This window comes from Aptenodytes forsteri, unplaced genomic scaffold (genome assembly GCF_000699145.1).
Source record: "Aptenodytes forsteri isolate BGI_AS27 unplaced genomic scaffold, ASM69914v1 Scaffold138, whole genome shotgun sequence".
Classification (NCBI taxonomy): Eukaryota; Metazoa; Chordata; class Aves; order Sphenisciformes; family Spheniscidae; genus Aptenodytes; species Aptenodytes forsteri.
This window is the reverse complement of record NW_008794014.1, coordinates 150,110-169,980: the sequence shown is the minus strand read 5'-3', so window position 1 is coordinate 169,980 and position 19,871 is coordinate 150,110. Positions and strand designations below refer to the sequence as shown.

The window sequence follows — 19,871 nt, the reverse complement described above, 5'->3', positions numbered from 1 at the left end:
CCCGCCGCCTCCTCCCCGGGGGGGGCCGGCGGCCAGGAAGGGGCGGGCTGCCAGCCCTCGCTCCCCCGCCCCGACGGGGCGTTCAGCCGGGGCGAGAGGGAAGGGCTGTAAGGGTTCTCTAACCCTTCCTTTCTCCCTCCACTGGAATTGTTTGATCCGGGTCTGCTAACTTGCGGCACGGTTAAGGACGGGGTTCAAACCCGGGAGCAGGGGGAGTTGAAATGCAAACTCACCCTTTCTCCCTCCACTGGAATTGTTTGATCCGGGTCTGCTAACTTTGCCCTGCTGGTCTCAAGGCTTTATCTCCAGGGCAGTATTTGCAAAGAACGGGAGAAAAAAGCTCGCGGCGTGATCACCCAGGCACAGGAAACTGCCCTCCCTGTCGGCAAATCTGACCCAGGGCGTTTTGTCTGGTCCCTGGCACTGCAAATCCTGCCAGTTCCTGTGGGAAGCTGCAGGACGCTTTAACGGAAAGCACGGTTTCAGGCACAAATCCACTACGATCTCCAGCGCAGTCTTTTAGAAGACACCACTGCCAAACCCGCAGTCGGCGTGTTGGGCTGCAGGACCATCTTTTCTCCCTTCCCCTCCGTAAGGGGAACAGGAAGCCCCGATTTAGAACAGGAACAAACCACCACACCCTCACAACCCACCAGCAGTATAATCTCGAGCAGATACTGACTCACTTCAGCAAGTGCTATCTCGACTGCACAGCAGAAGAGGCCACCATCGCATTTACAAAGCCTGCAGACGGAATCAGGGAAGAGGGAACAGCACCCTTCGCGCAGGGGAAAGCCACGGGACAGGGGTCCAGCGGAGTACAGCGGCTTTCATCTCCTAGAGGGGGCTGCAGCTCTGAGCAACAGCACATGCACGCACCCCGCACGAATTTTGAGCAGTGCCTGCTGCTGCCGCCAAATACTGCTCACCCACCCACATTTTGGGAAGTCTCAACACCCACCCCTTGGCCAGAGCTCTCTGCCCATACCCGACACACTTTCAAGCTCCTTTGGTGCCCACTAATGACAGCTAATGAAGGAGCAGGTTTTTGGCTTGATTCTGTCACACACACTGAATCTCCCTCGGTGCAGATGGATCCAGGCCAGAGTACGTGCTCTGGGATCAGTATTTGAGTATCACACAACTCGCTCGTAGTTTCAGCTGCGTTTCATGTAGTCTTTCAGCTCCCCTGCAGAAGTCACATTTAAACAGTCTTTGCCAGCATGTAAAGATTCCCCTTTTTTTAGAGTCTCTGTGGGAGTCCGGATCCAATGCAGTTCCTCAGAACTGGGAAGCCGAGTGCAGTTGCCAAGACACCTGGGTGCACAGGGTAACTGGAAGGGCAGGGCACTGCCAGAACAGTGGCACAAGAGGTTCTTACACCACCGCAGCTGAAGGTACCCAAGTTGCCATCTGTGAGAGCAAAGAGAAAACTAAGGAACCTATTACTGACAGCGTGGTAATGACAGAGGGCATTTTTGAACATGTCAGGGGGACAGGAAGGAGGTACATACTTGAGCAGACTGGAATAATCAGCAACCTGTATGGTGTAGCAATTTAAATAATTTTCTCCAGAGTTTAATCTCAGATCCCTTTTATCTTCCGAAGTAGAAAGCCATTTTTTCTTCAGATATATTAGCAGATCATTAAATTACCTTTTACCTCTTACTGCAGAGGAAGAGTAGAAAGGTGGTGGTGTAGTGGTTTTTTTTTGGTTTGGGTGGTTGGTTTTTTTTTTAGAAGAAAATTTCTGAAGTTATGGCATACGTCCAACAACCTTGGACATTTTCCAATGTAAATAATGTAGTCCTACTGGGTGTCTGTCCTGCTCTTAACACCTGAGCTCATCAGACATCAAATTTGCCCCGAGGGCTAGAAGCCTCCAGTACAGTTCCCTTTTCCCAGCTTACGTGTAAGTAGCAACCAGACAAGACGACACCCGCGTACTTGAACTGCAAAGGCTGCAATACAAGCTTATACCTAAAGGGAATCCACGTCCTCCACCCACAGGAGGACTTTTGGTGAAGAACACAGATCAGCCACTGAACAACCTGTAGGAAGCCAGTGTTCACTAAGCTGCATGGATGTGGGACTACCTGCAGAACGCTGAAGCGCTTAAAAAACAAAACCAAAAGAACCCAAACAGATCAACTGAGGCTACTGGTAAACATTTCGTAAAAGATTTATTTAAGTATCATTTATCACAAAGAGGAAAATACATATAAGATTAGAAGCATGCAACCATCTTCCACATTTCTGTTTTTTTTCTTGCATTCACAGCACACTAATACAACTCCTGTGCCACCCTCACTTCTTCCCAAAAACTACGATGTTTCAAGACATAGGATAACCAAAACAACACAATAAGGTAAGATAACGTATGAGAAAAGTGCAAAGTAAAAAAAAGTCACGTATATACCACATTCAAACCCCCTCCCCCTCCAAAAAATGGATAAAGGCAAACTGTCATTTTGCTGCATGATCAGATTGTCTTTATGAACTACTTTACAAAAAAATTAATATAAATTAAGGGCACGATCCTGCAGACACTTATAATTGTAGCTAACTTCAATCATAGGTGGGCTCAGCTGGTATTATGAAAAGCCACAAGTTAGTCACATGCATAAGTTCTTGCAGTGTAAGGCCCTAAGGCAATAAAACGTTTAAGAGCATTAAGGAGAACAAAAATTAAAGCAAACAAAATCACTCCCAGATGTGTTTTGCTTAGTAAGTTTATATCAAACATATTTTAAACAGAACAGTTTGCTCCTAAAGCCCTGAATATTTCTATTACTTAAGCAGTTTTGCAAGATTAAAAGACAAAACCCCCAGGAAGCTGGTACAGACATTAACTAACATAAAAATTGCTTCAGGCAGGTATGTAGGGAGGTGGAGGTTCCTTCTCAGGCATCTTCACTGCCATTTCATAGGTTGGCAGAACATACTAAAAAGAAGACATTTTGAAGAGATTAATGCAGAAGGTTTAGGAAAAAAAAATAACCAGAACAAGAACATACATGCCCCATCAGCAACTCAATCCCCTGTTGCAGGCAAGTGTTTTTAAGATGAACTTACTGCTGTTTCTAGTAAGCTAGTGAGGAAGCGAAAGAAGGTGCAACAGTAGTTTACTGCTCTGCTGAACCTAACCCTAGGTCATCCATTCCACCCCACTGACTCTTGGTTTTGCAAAGCGGCAAGGAAGCTTTTCACTGGTGCAATCAGAAAGCTTCCCTCTACTACAAGAAAAACATTCAAAGACTTTTCTCTATAAACCCTCCTGTTTTATGCACTATAGAATGTAACTAAGAAATAACCCACCGTAACATTAGCTGCTTTAACTTCTTTAATCTTTCCAGTCTTTGTTTAGAAAGCTGGACAAGGCTTGTAAACATGTATGGATATGGTGGGTTTCTACTTCAGAATTAAATGATGCTGGTTCCTTTTATCTCAAAAGGAGGTTTTACCTGCGGAGGAGCTTCAAAAGCAGGGTACACAGCTATCTCTGGCAAATTTCTGTTGCTGATGTATTTATAGCAGTTCCATACACAGTTAATTAGGTATGCCTGCAAGAAGAGAGATTTCTCTTTTTAAAGACCTCGTATGCATTAGCTGATTCAGCAATTAGATGCTGGATTACATTCATATGACAAAAAGGAGCATAAATCAACTTAGTCAATACGTATCTGCGGAACGGTTGCTATTTCACAGATTTAGCCACATACCTATGTTGTTCCCCATTTAGCTTTGCGATTATAGTGACTCAGAGAGGATGAACCACACAGGTTTTAGCAAAAGAATTCACAGATCCGTTCAACTAATCTCTCTGCCTGCCTCAGCAGTGCTAATCAAATTAATCCCCAAGTGGCTTATGCTTCTGTGGATCTCAGTCCAAACTCGCCAGGAGGAAGAGGAGGAGGACAGGCCAACAGCACAGTCCCACTCATCCCGGAGTTAGCATTACTATTTGTCCAACTACCGGTGCGAAGGAGAGGGCACGAACACACAGCTGGGGTGGCAAGAAGACGACTGTAGAGCAAAGTAGCCTGGACTTAAAGTCAACATTAACTGCTGTAGAAGGACATACTATCATGCTCTGATGAGGATTAGATTTTTCTTTTATTATTAATCTGTATAACATTAATCTCTGAATTTTTCATTGGCAAGTTAGCACGTGGTTATACACAAGGTACCGAATTTCCCAATACAAAGATATCATCTACTGTGTTAGGCTTCCACTCCCCCCAGTCAGACATTCCTCTTGGAGAATGTACAGAAAATGAGTAAAATACTTTTTCATTACTTCATTTTTTTTTCTTAAATTCAGTCTGAATGCAACAAAGGAATATTGTCATGGCCAATGTATATTATCAACTCATTTCTCTAATATGCTTTGTCTGCACAAGTTTTTGCAATTCAGATGGACGCCTCTGTATTTAGACCATCAAAAAGAAAGTAACTGGTAATATCACCCTTCGGTAGGAAGAAAGATGCAGCTCTGAATTAACCTATGCATTTCCTCCTCCTAAAACATGCACCCTGGTTTGTTAGGCACAGTCAGAGATTTTAAGTTTTGTTTAGAAAACTTTTATGCAGTAACTCAATATTGTTTCACTACGAGCTTAATTACAAATATTAAATTTATCTCCACATATGCAAAAAGATGGCATTTGAAGTCTTTGTGCATTCCTACTTCCTACTCAGGAAGGGCAGAGCTGCATAAACATGCCCCACTGCATAAAAACAAGTTAGTTGAAAACACCAGTACACAAAATATAAGACTTAAGTCATACCATAACTGAACATCCTAACAATTCTGCTCAAATAAGTTCTTAACTCAGCATTAAGAAGTCAACTGAGTTCTTAATTCAGCACTGAGAATTAACTCAGGCTGATAGCATCTTAATATAGTAACACATGAAACAGACACATGCTTAAGTTTTAACTTACCTTTAAAATGATAAATAAAGCAAAGAACACCAGAACAATAAACAAGAGACAGCTGGAGTCCAAGGCAAGGAGATCATCTTTGTAAGGGAAATCCGGCTAGTCAAAAAAGACAGGGAAGGGAGAGAAAGGGAGGAGATAAGCACGAACACTGCACAGTCACAAATATGACAGAAGAACATCCAAACTTCACGCCAAATGAAACAAACTCTTGCATAAACTACTCCCCCAGAAACAAAGAAAAGTTCTGTTTCTCACTAGTTTCTTCTTTATCCTCCCACAAAGCACAGTATATCCTGCCTCCGTCCTGCAAGAACAGGTCTCTAACAGAAGAAGGCTACCTATACAGAAGCCTTCTACTGTCCATGTCCCTAGTCACTTCCTCAATCTCATGCTAATACAGATTTTGTACTTATACAGCATTTGTACTTACGGTCCTCTACTTGATAACTCTTTAATGACTTAGTATTAACTACCTGCTGTCAGTCCTACCAGTAATGTACATGTGCACAGAGTAGAAAGGAAAAAAAGTTGCCCTCAAACTTCAGAAGAGCCAAAACTAAGAGCTTCTGCAAATTTCAGACTCTTCTCTTTCCCTGGCCACAGTAACAAAGCCTCTCTCCAATGCCAATCCAATTTTTTAATCTGTTTTAAAAGGATTTTTTTTTAAACAGCTACTTGAACAGATCTAAACACCACCCAGAAAAAGCCTGTGATCCCCGTTAACTGACAGCGTATTCTATCCATTGAGTCTTCTTGCAGTTAAAACACAGGCAGTGTTTATGATAACTCCATTACAGTCTCCTCAGAAGGTATTGTTGCAAAATGAAAAGAGCCATATAGAACATAAAAAGGAACCATCAGAATCTCAGATTCCATCCCATAATGCTGCAGGACCCTACATCATATGAACCATTACCTATACTCTTCTTCCCCTCCCCCACCAAGTAAGGGTCAATACATTTTTCATCTGCAGAAGCAAACCTGACACAGAACCACATTGCTTAAAGGGTTAGGAACATCTTTGTTTCGAGTGCAAACGTAGCAGAGGCAGTTTAAACCAACAACTCCTGCCACAATTCCTTCTTTACTCTCCCTGGCTTTCCTTTTAGGGTGCAATGACACCTTTGGCCCTTCCACCTCTGATAAGCTCTCATTCTCATAACCACCCTAGCAGTCATCCCCTATGGCTGCTGCAGCCCAAATTCCTCTTTCGTATGCACAGGAAGGTAACTATAGTTCAGTCACTTATCCAATTAAACCAAAGTTTAATTTCAAATGTAAAATAAGCTGAACAAATACTTACCAACTGATCCAGGTAATCCTTGATTCTGGGCAAGTAGGTTAGAGAACTGATGGCAACCAGACAACTGAGCACAAAGTCAAAGAGTTGGTAACAGAAAAATGGGATCAGCCAGCCTACACGATGCTAAGAAGGAAGGAAAAAAACAAAGCAGCAGCCTGTAAGGTATTTCATTAAAAATTCAAGTAGCAAGTTTAAAACCATGTACTATAAATATACTTACAGCGATTGCACCATACACCATCATGGCACTGATTGTGAACATGAGGAGGGAGATAGCAAACAGAACGCAGGCATTTTCTGCATTAAAAGAAAAACAATAAGCATCAGTCATTTCCTGAAGTTGTCACACTGCAGCTGACAGGTACACAAGCTCTATCCATTACTATGATCTTTTCTCACTCAACTGTTTCATCTGTGCAGCAGCAGAACTGAGTAACTCAGACATCTCCTAATGGAAAAAAATCTGGTTCAAGAAAACCAGCAGGCGTTTGGAAAAATCCCTCTGCCTTAATCAAAAGGCTGAATAAAGCTCAGACACACCAATTAGAAGCCTGACATAGTTTGATAGTAATGCAACATAACGATGCTGATTTGCAATATATGTCAGTGCTAGAAGTATGTAGGTGATTAACTTTACAACTGGAAAGAATTTTAAGTGAAGCTAGCACAGTATCGACCTTCACACTTTAAAATGGTTGATTATGTAATTTGGTCATTGGCAGTGGGAGCAGCACTGCTCCTTCAGTAACACTAAGGAAAACAGGAAATCACTGCATGGAAGGTATCCCATTATTTACAAGAAAAGGCAGTCAAACAGAAGCCAAGTGGTAGCAGAATCCAGGACACTCATGGAAACTGAATGATAAAGATTCTCCTTGTGCATCACAGTTACTGATGACAGAAGCACAGCTGCTTTCCACGAGTTAGATTGTACTTGTTCTCCTACAGCAAGCAGTTTACATTTCTAAACACAAAGAAAGAAACCAGCTTGAGAGTCTATAGATGTGGTAAGCTAATGTTTTTAGCAATACTGAAGCCAAACTGTTGTGGTTCCCATACTTGAAACAGATGATCTGAGAATTGTAACTTTCTAGTCTGCAACTGATTTGAAAATATACACTGTAGAAACACTTACATACCCAATTCAGTACAAGATAATAATATCTACGTACACAGATGGCAGCACGAAGGTCCTCCTCCCACGTCTGAAATGCATTGCATTGATCAGAGAGCCCCAAGTACTCGGCAATAACCAACAAGTGTGGTTTTCTTCTGAGGATTTGTTACTCACAATACCCACGTGCACAATCAAAATTCTAAGATCCCTTCATGCACACAAAACCCTCTAGCCCATATTCCAACATGGGAAACATGAATCTTTAAGTCAAAAGCATGCGATAGCCATTTTACACTACGAGTGGAGAAAGCACCTTCACAAGCATCTTTCAGTCATAGAGGCTTAAGGCTACCAAGTACACCAACATTTGTTACAAAACATGTAACATTTTACAGATATCTGCTGTAATTTTACTTAATATCTTGGCTTTATGAAGCATTTGGTCCTTGTTCCCACTCATTTAATTACCAACAAGTGTGAGTTAGAGTCACAGGTCAGAACTGACAGATCCTCAACTCAGGTCATGAACAACTAATACGAAGACTATAAGCCAGAACTCTCAAAATCCAGGTCTGTGCTGTACTAATCTTCGCTCCAGACTGGATCTGACCCTCCCTAAATTTTAGTGTAATACAACAGACTTAGACAAGACACATTAGAAGTGCCACACTCAACGTATTTCTGCACATTTAAAACCAAGAAAAACAAAGCATACGCACAAGTTTACACGTCATACTACAGTTAAGAAACTTGGTCATTACGGACGAAAGTTTGACACTGATTACACTTGCACACATCAGACACTTCATCTATAACAACAGAGTGGAAGTAGGTTTAATTCTGCTCATGATGCTTTCTCTTCTGTTTCTTCTGCATGTCAAGCTTTTTAGATAAATACTTTGGTTTCACTCAAGTACTTGGCATCCCAATTCTTCCACTGTTCTTAGAAAAATGGCATGGTTTTCCTCTTAGTAAACTCCTACACAGTAGCTGTAAACTCTTTCCTTAAATGTATGAGGATCACTAAAAATTCCCCAAAAATCTTTAAAAATAGTTTTATGCTTTTTGTTTTACTGACACAGCAAGGATAGTAAATATTTATGGAGAAAGTGAATTAGAGATCATCCACACATACTTCAACACTCAAAGCATTAGAAAGCCAAGAAACCTTTAGAAGTCTTACCGTTTAGGATGCTTAGGAGTAATACGAAATAAAAATAACATTTCAGGTAAGTTTTTTTTAATTCTTGTAGAAGACCTCAATCCCAGAATAATTAAAGAGAAATTCAAAAAACAAGACAACCATATTTAAAAGCTGTATGCATATATTACACACTAGTGTAAGGCAAATACACCACGATACTACATGCTTTATTTTCTAATCAAACAGCAGAGTTATACACCTACCGGCCATTCTCTCAGAAGCATAGTAATTTCCGATGACTTCATACTGGATATCAACAGTTGGCACTATGTTTGGATGAGTCACTTCTACTGTCAACAAGATGCCCATCAGCAAGTTCACCACCTGAGAAAGATCACAGTTACCTAAAGGTTATTTACACTGCAACAGCTATGATCTTTTTAAAACAATTTTTAGCATGTTCTTATTTCAGTTAGAAATAAACTCTTTGCTTTGCCTATATGGGGAAGAAAGAAAAAAAACCCCACAATTTACTATTAAATTTCAAGCTGATTTAGTTAAACCACTACCAAAAAAACCCAGAAGAGCACTGGACACTTGCTAGTTTTAACGAAAAACAACTAAATAACTTTGCAAATTAAGAGGATGGATAGGGTTTGTAAGGATTCAAATGACATAATTAAACTGATGCTGCATGATGAATGCACAGATTTGTGAACTGGAAAACTGGAAACAGTTAAAAGAGGCCAGGAAGGAAAAAGTACAACAATGGACACGATGAGGAACATTTGGAAAGAGTTTCTGCTTTCTACAACAAATTGAAAGACAGAGTTAATTTAATGCACAAATAAGGTACTGCACCCTACTCTTTCAAATTGTTCTGGGGGGCAAGCAGTGCAAGGGGACATGCAAACATCGCACAGGAAATACGAGGGAAAACTTCCACTACAGCTCTAATCCTCAAACGTAGCTTGCTGCTTGGTCTCTCCCATGTTACAGTTTTAATACAAGCAGGGGAGAAGTGGCTCCCTCCCCTTCCTAGATCATTTATTAAAACCTCATCAGTCCTCATCAGAAAGGCAACAAACACAGGTAAAGTTAAAGAAATCTCACACAAAGATTGAACCCCCAAATTTGTAAGCATTCAGCATTGGCTGTGTGCCTACCAGTCCTTCTCTTCACTTACACTGCCGCTGAAGACTACTTCTGTCTCCCCATTGTGGTACATACCAGAAATGCTTTCACTGACAGTAAGAGCTCAAAGAGTCAGAAGTAGCTTAAGCCTCTGCAAAATTGCCTTCACAGCATTTATAACCTATTCAAGATTTACAGGGGCATAGTTTCTGTTACTAGTATCTGGAGAGACATGCCAAAGAAAGAGGCTACATAACAAAGAGAAGTCATGATGGCGTTTTCAAGCTGCAGTCGCTTTCCAATCAGTATTCAATAAGGTCACCACCACCAGAAGGATCTTTTACAACTAGCCTCAAAAAGAAAAAAACAAACTGGTTTGCAGTTTCTCACAACTTAAGAATATTTGCCAGATATTTCTTCTTTTACTGGCCTGGTTCCAGGAGTCAGTGATACTAATAGTGGCAAGTCTATGCACAATTACTGAAGTTTTCAGTAAGGAAAAAAAGCTTTTAAACATTTAAAAGGAGTTTTAAGACTCAAGACTCACAGTTCCTACAAGCTTTTTTTTTTTAAAGGGTTGTTTTTTCCTTCCCCCCCCCCCCCCCCCACTTTCTTTTATTTAGAGATACCATGGTGATAAGCTTGCTTACATTTTCTGCTAAAGAGAGCCCTTTAGTGAAATGAAAGCTGATCATTTTGTAGGAATGCTATCATGTATTATACAAACTTACCAGAAATTCCAGCTACTTTCAGCCACTTGTATCCTCCATTTTATGCCTTGGAATATAAAATATAATAACTAGTACAGCTGGCAGTAAAGAACTAAGTTTACCCACCAATATCTTTAGCCTTGAAATGAGCATATTTTCCCCCCCTCGCAAGACACTTCCTACAGGACAAACTGTCGAGTTGCTCATCTGTCACTTGTCTAAATCTTTTGTTTCACCATTGTTCAAATGTATAGAATATTATATTCTCTCACCACTCCTGTTTCATCCTCCTCTACTCTGGCTTTCTGCTCTCAATGCATTTTCAAGCCTTCTACTTCCTCCTCTTTGTGAGTGAACCAGGACTATCAACCTATGCTTTGGAAAATAACTTCCTGCTCTGTACTTGTTTTAAAAAGCCTATGTCACAGTTCATCTCTCTGTCAGTTGAAACATTGATTTCTACTTCATAAAACACAAAAAGAGACGTTCAATTATAGCTAAATCATTTATTGTTTATACACAGTCATCATTTTAACTTAAATAGTGATAAAGTTCAGGATGAAAGACAATTATTACTTCAATACTGAGTTTAACTGCCATGATATGCTATCTGCCTCAAGATAAAGAGCTAGCAGCACTTGAATTAATACAGAAGTACTGAAGAACTTGAGTGCCTTGGAATCATGAGACTGTGATCCTACGTCTATCACTTTTTTTATTTTCATCCTATCCATGGTCCTAATTTAGCATACAAAAGTCCTTAGTAATTTCACTAGTTACTGAGCACAGTTCAAAGTATTAAAGCTTTATTTTCTCAACCTGAAATGGCGTGCAAGGAAAATAGGAAATTAGAGTCATTCAAAATCCAGTCTGTTAGGATCAGTGAGACAGAATAAAAATATTAACTTAAAAAAACCCCAAACAACAACAAACCCAAACCTCTGCCCATTAACACCCCAGGGTTTCCAGTACTCCATTACTGCTATTTGTGAATCATATCACAGCACTGAGCAATTCATCATATTAAACATATGGATTTCAACTAAGTTACCAACAACTCCAAATTAGGAGTCCTTTTAAGCACAAAGCCAGAGCCTGTATTTTAGCTACTACTATTCTTCTTTCACAGAAGCTTGGTAACAGCAAGACCACAAGGCTTGTTTCAACTCGATAGTCAACATGACTGGCAACAAGAGTATGGTTTGGACTGCAAGGCATCAGAGCTTAAAAGAATATACTCACCGCGAATAAAATATATGTTCACAAATGGTCTACAAGGAGAGTAAGTCAGAAAAAACATAGCATAGGTAAGCCTCAGTGTAATCTGAAGATTAAAACCACCACCCACCAAAAAAAACCCACCAACCCTGACAAGCCAGCACTCGGTGGATACTGCACCATTCTAGGGTAACACCTCAGAAATCCCAGCAGTCCCCATCCTAAGTCTTTTTTGTTAGAAAGTCAAAAAATAGTAATAAAAAAATAAATTACAAAATCTACGTTCAAATTCTTATTCAAAAGATGGTTCCATTAAGATGAAAAAAATTAATTTAGTTTTGTAGTAGTTTTGTAAGAATGAAATACACTTCTTAATGGGATAACTGAGCTTAACGGAAGTTTGGTGCAGCTTATATCAAAATTGAAAAACCCAATAGCTGGTATTAAAGTAGAAAGTCAGCATTTATTACAAACTGGTAACAGAAATATTAGCTCTCCGTATGATCAGAACTCAAAAGACTGTGAGACTATAACAAGCATTAGCTTTTCAATTAGTGAGTTTTATCTCCATGGTATACATTTAATGCCTAATCATGTAAGTGCTTCATCTCTCTGGAGGCCTGAACATGAAGTCTAGGTTTCCCCAAGCACTCTGAGTGACTAAAAATCTTGGACATAAACAAGAATCCCTACTTAACATTTGCTTATTTCCTTAGTGAGTTTTATCTCCATGGTTTTCATTTAATGCCTAATCATGTAAGTGCTTCATCTCTCTGGAGGCCTGAACATGAAGTCTAGGTTTCCCCAAGCACTCTGAGTGACTAAAAATCTTGGACATAAACAAGAATCCCTACTTAACATTTGCTTATTTCCTTTTATGAGTGGGAAAGAAGAGGAAAATTGCCTTGCACTACTACACTTTCATCTTCCTCTCACTTTTCTAGTATTTTTCCTTAAACATGTTCCTGAAGAAACAAACCAAGACGGGGGTTTTGATTTTTTTATTATACTGAAGTAATAAAAACTGAAAAAGAATAATTTTAAATAGCATACTTCAGAGCTTCTAGCACTGTCAAGATAAGATTGAGACCAGTTACATTCCTTCATTTCTGGAAATCTTGTTCAGTGAACAAACGACTTCAGAGATCATCCTCACCCTCCTGCTAACCAGTAGCAATTGCATCATTTTGACTCCATTGCTGAAGTTTGCTGCCAGAATGAAACAGCCACTCCCTCCAAAACAATGCTATTACTTTTAGACTGTTTATTGAACTCTGATCTGATTTTTGCCAGTGCAGTGTTCATGCTTCCGGTTTCTGGAAAGCGCTGTGCCTAATAAGAAAGTTTACAGGAAGAAACAAACTTCAAAGCCACACATTTGCAATTATGGAGCTAGGAATAGGAGGTTTCTTTTTCCTTCCTACACAGAACAGCAGTGGGTGTTGCAGAGTAAACCAAACTATATTAGTCCTGGAACTCAAGTACGAGTCTGCTAGAAATGTTCTTAACTCATTTTTTTTTGCAAATACAGTTTTATCTATTTATGAGAAACAGTAGCAGCATACGGACTGAAGCATGCTTAAAAGACGCAGTTTGATCACACAGCATCAACAGCAGACATTTTAGAAGATAATGTCCTTGTTCTCTCTAGACTCACAGAAGTACACAGCAAGGACAGTGATATAACTGTTGTAGTAGGGAAATAAGTTAATTAGATGCAAGATTTAAGATTATACATATAAGCAAGTAATAGGAAAATGACTAAAGAAATGGCTACCTAAGAATAACACACTTGTATTAAATAGTCAAAATTCTTATCTTACTAAAACATCTGGAGTAGATTGCTATGAGACTCCATTTTATGTTTGGTATCAAATTCCTTCAGGACTGCACAGCACGAGAACACAGTCTATCCAGTAAATACAGGCTGACCAAGATTTTCAATAACACAAAGCTATTGTTGAACTAAGCATTCTCCCCCACCAAAAAGCTACCCCCCTCGCAAAAAAAACCCACCCAAACAAACCAAAAAAACCCACCCCACACAGAAAGTTATTACTGTTTGTCCCACTGTAACTTACAAGCACAGATTAAGTTGATTTAGAAATACTTACCACAAGCTAGTGTCTGAAAGACTGAAGTTAGTGATATACTTAAATGGTGCATTAATTAACACGTCTAAACAACCTGACATACCCTAGGCCATTTCTTTTTTTTTAGGTTTGTCAGCAGAAAGATAAGTTTAATTTTTACTGTCCAAATTGTACTTTACCTTCAAAAGGTATGAATTATAGTCGAATTCTGATTTAAAGCATTAGGCAAGACCACCTAAGACTTCATGGTAAGACCTTATTTCATCTCAAACAGCTAACAGCTGTCAGACTTAAAAGTGATCACCTTTTCCCAGCTGACAGCTGGGAAGAACTGGATAAAAGTTGTCAATGCATAGTTCAACAGTGTTTGATACAGTTTATAGAAAAACGCAGCTATGGAGTACTTCGCATGCACCCCGCTACCCTGAATTGAACTGTATTTTTCCCCTTTAGCAGCCTGAATCTGTTGCAGTTACACGAGATCAAAGGAACACTTTGCCTCAGACACCACTCCACCTCTGAAGCCACCAGCCTCATCAACGACCAGAATACTTTTCACGGTCCATAAGCACTACAGATATTTGCACAGATTCAGAAAGATGGAAGAGGTGCTGCATCCAGGCAACAAGATGAAACAGAAGCACAGCAAGAGAGATAGAAGCTGGAAGTACTACCAGGTCTGTGGCCAGGTAAAGCACATCCCTGCCCACCGCCCCCACCAAGTTCCTGGGTTTCTAGATACTCCTGCAAACAGGAAACAAAAGTGGGGAAGGCAGTAAGGTGCATTTGTTTCATAACAAGGATAAGTGTCTCCTTACTGTTAACAATTTATGCTTTTACTTGAGGTACCAGAAGCATATTCTTGATCTCCTTCCATCAACATAGGGTAAAACTTCTGGAAGTTTTGCAGGTTTCCAGAACAAGTCCAATACTGCAATGGACCTTACTTTTCTATTTTACATGAACCAATAGTAGAACTTAATCAACACCAAGACATTTTTTCCAATTTCTTTTTGAAAAAGAAAAAATATCCCTTTCCTAGTGTTTTGTTACACTTCCCACCCCCCTACCTTGCTTTTTCTCCTATTCCTCTCTCCTGCCATTTTATTGCTTGCCTGTACATTTTTTTGTCAATGGAAGGACTGAGATGAAAAAAAAAAAAAAAAGGATCTCCCCATACTTGCTGAAGATAAACCATAAACTCTCCAAACTTAAATCCCCATGCCTGTAAAAGCAGTTTCTGTGCTTGTTACACTTCCCACCCCCCTACCTTGCTTTTTCTCCTATTCCTCTCTCCTGCCATTTTATTGCTTGCCTGTACATTTTTTTGTCAATGGAAGGACTGAGATGAAAAAAAAAAAAAAAAGGATCTCCCCATACTTGCTGAAGATAAACCATAAACTCTCCAAACTTAAATCCCCATGCCTGTAAAAGCAGTTTCTGTGCACTGCTCCTTCACATCAAGGCATAAAAATTCTGCATTCTGTATTTTTACAACCTGGGGAAGGGTGAAGGAGAATACAGGCTTTGGTTACATCTTCCGGAGAACAGAAAAGCTATGATGCAACGTTTTTAAACTATTCTCACATTTTTACTGCCCATAAGGGTAACGGGAAGGAAAGATAAGGAAATGACTTCAACAAAGGGGAACTCAGGTTTGTTTTTTTTTTTAAGGGAACTAAGGGAAGTTAAGGCTCCAGGCCTTAACTTGCTGATACTGTTTTCACATTTCTACTTTACTCTAGTTCAAAACTATCTTTAATATTTCAGCTTCACCACCACAGTGCGCTCTCAGAGAAAAAGCGCCCACCAGTCAGAAAACAAGAGGTGTTTTAGAAACTAAACCCATTTCTATCACTCCTCACTGTGTTGAGAACACAGAGTACCAAATAACTGGGAACTTCCCTTTCCACAAAGCTCTTCAACAAGCAGAAGCTGTGTTCATTTCGAAGACCCTCACCTTCCTATCGGAGATTACAGACTAAGAGGAATTGCATCTTATCATCCTATTCTCAACATACCCCAAGTTCCAGTCTCCCCAAAAGTCAGCATCTCCTCCCTCAGAACTTACTTACAGTTCAGTACTGTTTGAAACATATAAAAGACCCTACACTTCCAACCCAAGAAGAGGAATGGGAGTAGTAACAGAACCCCTCGGGGACCCAGGTTAAAACGCCCCGAACATTCCCGTCATTTTATTTTTCTAACCACAGCAAGGGAGGCCGCCAAGGGACAACTGGGTTTGGCAAGCCCGAAACGGACCCCGGGAAGGAAGAGGGGCCCGAACCACTCCGGGTGACTCCAGGAAACTCGCGCAGCTTCCCCCGCACGGAGCAGCACAGGGCACAATCGCGACGGCTGGCACGACGACACCCCCCCCCCGCCCCCCCCCCCCCCCCGCCCCCCCCCCCCCCCCCCCCCCGCCCCCCCCCCCCCCCCCGCCCCCCCCCCCCCCCGCCCCCCCCCCCCCCCGCCCCCCCCCCCCCCCGCCCCCCCCCCCCCCCGCCCCCCCCCCCCCCCCCCGCCCCCCCCCCCCCCCGCCCCCCCCCCCCCCCCGCCCCCCCCCCCCCCCCCGCCCCCCCCCCCCCCCCGCCCCCCCCCCCCCCCCGCCCCCCCCCCCCCCCCCCGCCCCCCCCCCCCCCCGCCCCCCCCCCCCCCCCCCCGCCCCCCCCCCCCCCCCGCCCCCCCCCCCCCCCGCCCCCCCCCCCCCCCGCCCCCCCCCCCCCCCCGCCCCCCCCCCCCCCCGCCCCCCCCCCCCCCCCCGCCCCCCCCCCCCCCCGCCCCCCCCCCCCCCCCCCCCCCCGCCCCCCCCCCCCCCCGCCCCCCCCCCCCCCCCGCCCCCCCCCCCCCCCGCCCCCCCCCCCCCCCCGCCCCCCCCCCCCCCCCCCCCCCGCCCCCCCCCCCCCCCGCCCCCCCCCCCCCCCCGTCCGCCATGTTGGGGCGGAGCCCGCTCCCCCCGCCACAACCCCCTCAGGGCTGGTAGCGCTCCGCATGGCGGACCCCGGAGGGGCAGGCCCCTGGCCGTGCTCCTCTGGCGGCTGGGGCACAACTCGCGGTGCTTTCCCGCATAGCGTTGCCGGCGGTTGACTGGGGTGAAGAGCCGGTGCTCGGCCTCCAAGCAGGCATCCAAAACCTTACGGGGAAAACTGCATTGTCCAGCGACAACCCTTTCTTCCAAGAAAAACTGGAGTAGGTGTCTCCTTAATAGGGCCCAAAGCAGCCTGCTTTGAGATACTACCAACATCCCACGGCTTTCACTGAAATTCAGCCGGTACTGTAGAGGGTTTGACTCGCTTAAACCCTTTTGCTGTTCTTTTGCATTAATTCCTTGGATTAAATTATTAATATTGTGTGTTACGTGCTAAGAGGATATGTGATAGGAGGGTAAACAGAAGAGGTGAGTTTTAGTCCACAATGATGCTTTACTTTTTTGAGTCAAAGTCCCTGTTTGTGAGTGGAGAATAATAATACTTCATTAGTCCCACTGAAAATTGCAGGTGCTGTCAGATACGTGTGTTAATTAGAAATAATGGGTATAAATCCAAGTGGTCCCTTCGTATGTGTACATGTAAGAGGCTGCTCCACCACTCAGACACCAGATCTCCTGTTCTGTAAGGAGCGGGACCTATAAGCTTCCTCTGACCCAAGGGCAGCCGGTGGTTTTTGCAGACCTGAGCTGTTGATAAGAGATAGGCACACAGTTTATTTTAACCCTGGTGCAGCTGCAAGTATTTCCTTCTTGGCCGTGTACAACCAATTTGAGACACTCATAGAACCATAAATATTTGCTGTGCATATATATGCCAGGATGCATGTCATATGTTAGTATTAATACTGAGTTTTTTCACTCTGAACAATGAGAAGGTAATGAAGGTGACTGTACTCGTCGTTTTGATATATTCCAGATCCTACAATTAACACATTTTACTGTTTTAGCTATTTAGTCTATTTTTAAGCATGAGCTGTTGCTGAGTTGTTTTAAAGCCTTTAAGTAAATAATTTCAAACTGACCTTTTTGTTTTAAATCCCCTGTGTTCCATAATTGGTGTTTTTCTTCCTTAGGGCATATTTCATTTTTGAATAAACATGTTGTAAGTGCTGCTAAGACTGCTCTAATGATCCTATTATAAACTATTGTTTGTTTAGCGCTCCTAATGTTTTCAGCCCTGTGCACAGACGCTTAATTATCAACACTGATTTAATGTAGCAAAACCAGACTAATTTTAATCAATATACATGCATACATGTAAATAAACAGAAAAGGAACGTGCATTTTGTTGTAATCAGTCATTTCAGAAATCAGTTTTCTCACAGATGGCACGTTGGGAAGCCTAAGCCAACTGTTTCTGCAGTATGCACGCCTGAGTTGATTACTTTGTTCCTGCGGAGTTGAGAGAGGCTCTCCCTCCTGTTGGTCTGTCCCTGTGTGAAAGAGGAATTCACAGAACTGGAGTGAGTCAGGAGAGAAAGCAGGAACCTCCTGCTTGAGTTAGGGCATCCACTTGGAAACACCTAGATTCCATTCTCAATTCAAATGGTTTGTGAAGGCAAGCGTTCCAACAAAGATCCTGCAGTTGCACACTTTGCCTTCACTAGTATCACTGGCAGCTCTCATGTCAGGCTCAGATCTTCAGGGCTATTTTCATGAGATGAAAGAAATCTTAATTAAGTGTTCATATCTTTGTCAGCCAGGCTCAGAATAAAAATTGATGTGATTCCCTTGAGCTTCACTGCTTGTTATACCCTGCAGACAACAAAGATACTGGGAAGAATAATGTGAATGTCATTTAACATCACAAAGCAGCTTTCCACAGCAGGACAGCCTGATGTGGAACTATTGAGTGGGCATAAAAAACCTCTCCACTTTCCCCTCCCCTCAAAAAAAAAAAAAAAAAAAAAGAGTATTTTGAGAATGATTGCATTGTTTCCTGTACTTTGGGGAAGAGAGGATAGGTTAATGATTTTAGTCCTACCCTCTGTGAAAGATTCCAGTTCTTCCATGCCACAAGCAGCCCAGATGACCTCAGGCAAGACAATTCATTCTCTCTGAGCCTTAATTTTCTCCTTTTTGCTAGTTCAGAGAGGATTTGTGAGGCTAAATATTACGAAAAATTCTGAAGGGCTCAGCTTACAGTCATGGCAGCTAGAGCAAAATCTCAGAGACAGAGAGTACTGGTGATAAACTTTTCTTCCCAAATAGCAAAAAGACCTTGACATTGCGGAAGCAAATCATCCACTTCCACAACAGGAAGAGCAGTAAGCCCTACATATATCTGCAAGTCAGAAGCAGCTGCAAAAGAACGATTCAGATTCCTTTACCAGCATGACACTTAACTCCTTCCCTCTCGGCAGGTAGGGAGGGAAGGAGCTTTGGTATCATGGTGCTCCTCATTAGCCAAACTAGTTAGGTCTTTCAAAACCTATGTCTAGACAGGAGATTTGAACTTCCATCTTGAGAGGGCACGGCAATGTTTTACCAAACGCAAATTACTATTTTTGAATAATCATATTTGAAAATAATATAAAACCACGTGACAGCTGAACAGCTAGGATCGTGTAAACGAGAGGCCAGGTTGCATTCTCTTTCAGCTTCTTCAAAAAATTAAGTTCAACACCTGCAAGATGTCAAAACAATACAGTACTAAGACTGTTTTATGCTGATCTTTGTAGTACCACAGTCTCTCCCTTTTGTGCAGTCTATCCTTGGCTAAAAGTTGTGGGTTTAGACTTACATTGTAATCATTACTTCTCCTCTGCATGCACTGAACTATTGCCAGGTTGCATATGAAAGATGAGGTGCTATCCTGCTTCAGCATTTGCTCTCTGTGTGTGTGAGGGGAAACCTACAGACCACGAGCTGATAATCGTACGTAACCTCCATGGGCAGAGTTCATATCACTTTATAATGAAAATATTGTCCTCTTTGGAGTTGGGGAAACTAAGGCACAGTGAGATGAACTGATTTGACCAACACCACAAAAGCTAGTGAAAGTGACAGGAACATCAAGCAAGTCTCCTGTCCGGTGGGTTCTTTGCCAGGGAATAAGAGGTGCAGTGCAGGACATGTTGGAGCTTTTCCTTCCCAAATGAAGGGTACTTGACTATGAGGGCAGTAACAAGCTACCTCTATAATTTTTTCTGTAACTTTATGTGTGTGTCTGCTACTCTACATTACAAAATAAAAAAAAAAAAAAAGGGGAAAGGT

At 42.3% G+C, this 19,871-nt stretch overlaps 1 protein-coding gene across 1 annotated transcript in view; it reads right to left on the bottom strand.

Moving 5' to 3' along the window:
• Positions 1–2,160: 2,160 nt before the first annotated feature.
• The window catches only part of LAPTM4A (lysosomal protein transmembrane 4 alpha), a gene marked incomplete at its 5' end in the record, with an annotated part of 41,757 nt that continues 24,046 nt past the window's right edge, over positions 2,161–19,871 (bottom strand). Inside the window, 6 exons of the mRNA XM_019474925.1 lie at positions 2,161–2,944; positions 3,465–3,563; positions 4,948–5,043; positions 6,251–6,373; positions 6,471–6,547; positions 8,775–8,895. Coding sequence (XP_019330470.1) covers positions 2,870–2,944; positions 3,465–3,563; positions 4,948–5,043; positions 6,251–6,373; positions 6,471–6,547; positions 8,775–8,895 — 591 coding nt within the window. The remainder of the gene's footprint in view (positions 2,945–3,464; positions 3,564–4,947; positions 5,044–6,250; positions 6,374–6,470; positions 6,548–8,774; positions 8,896–19,871) is intronic.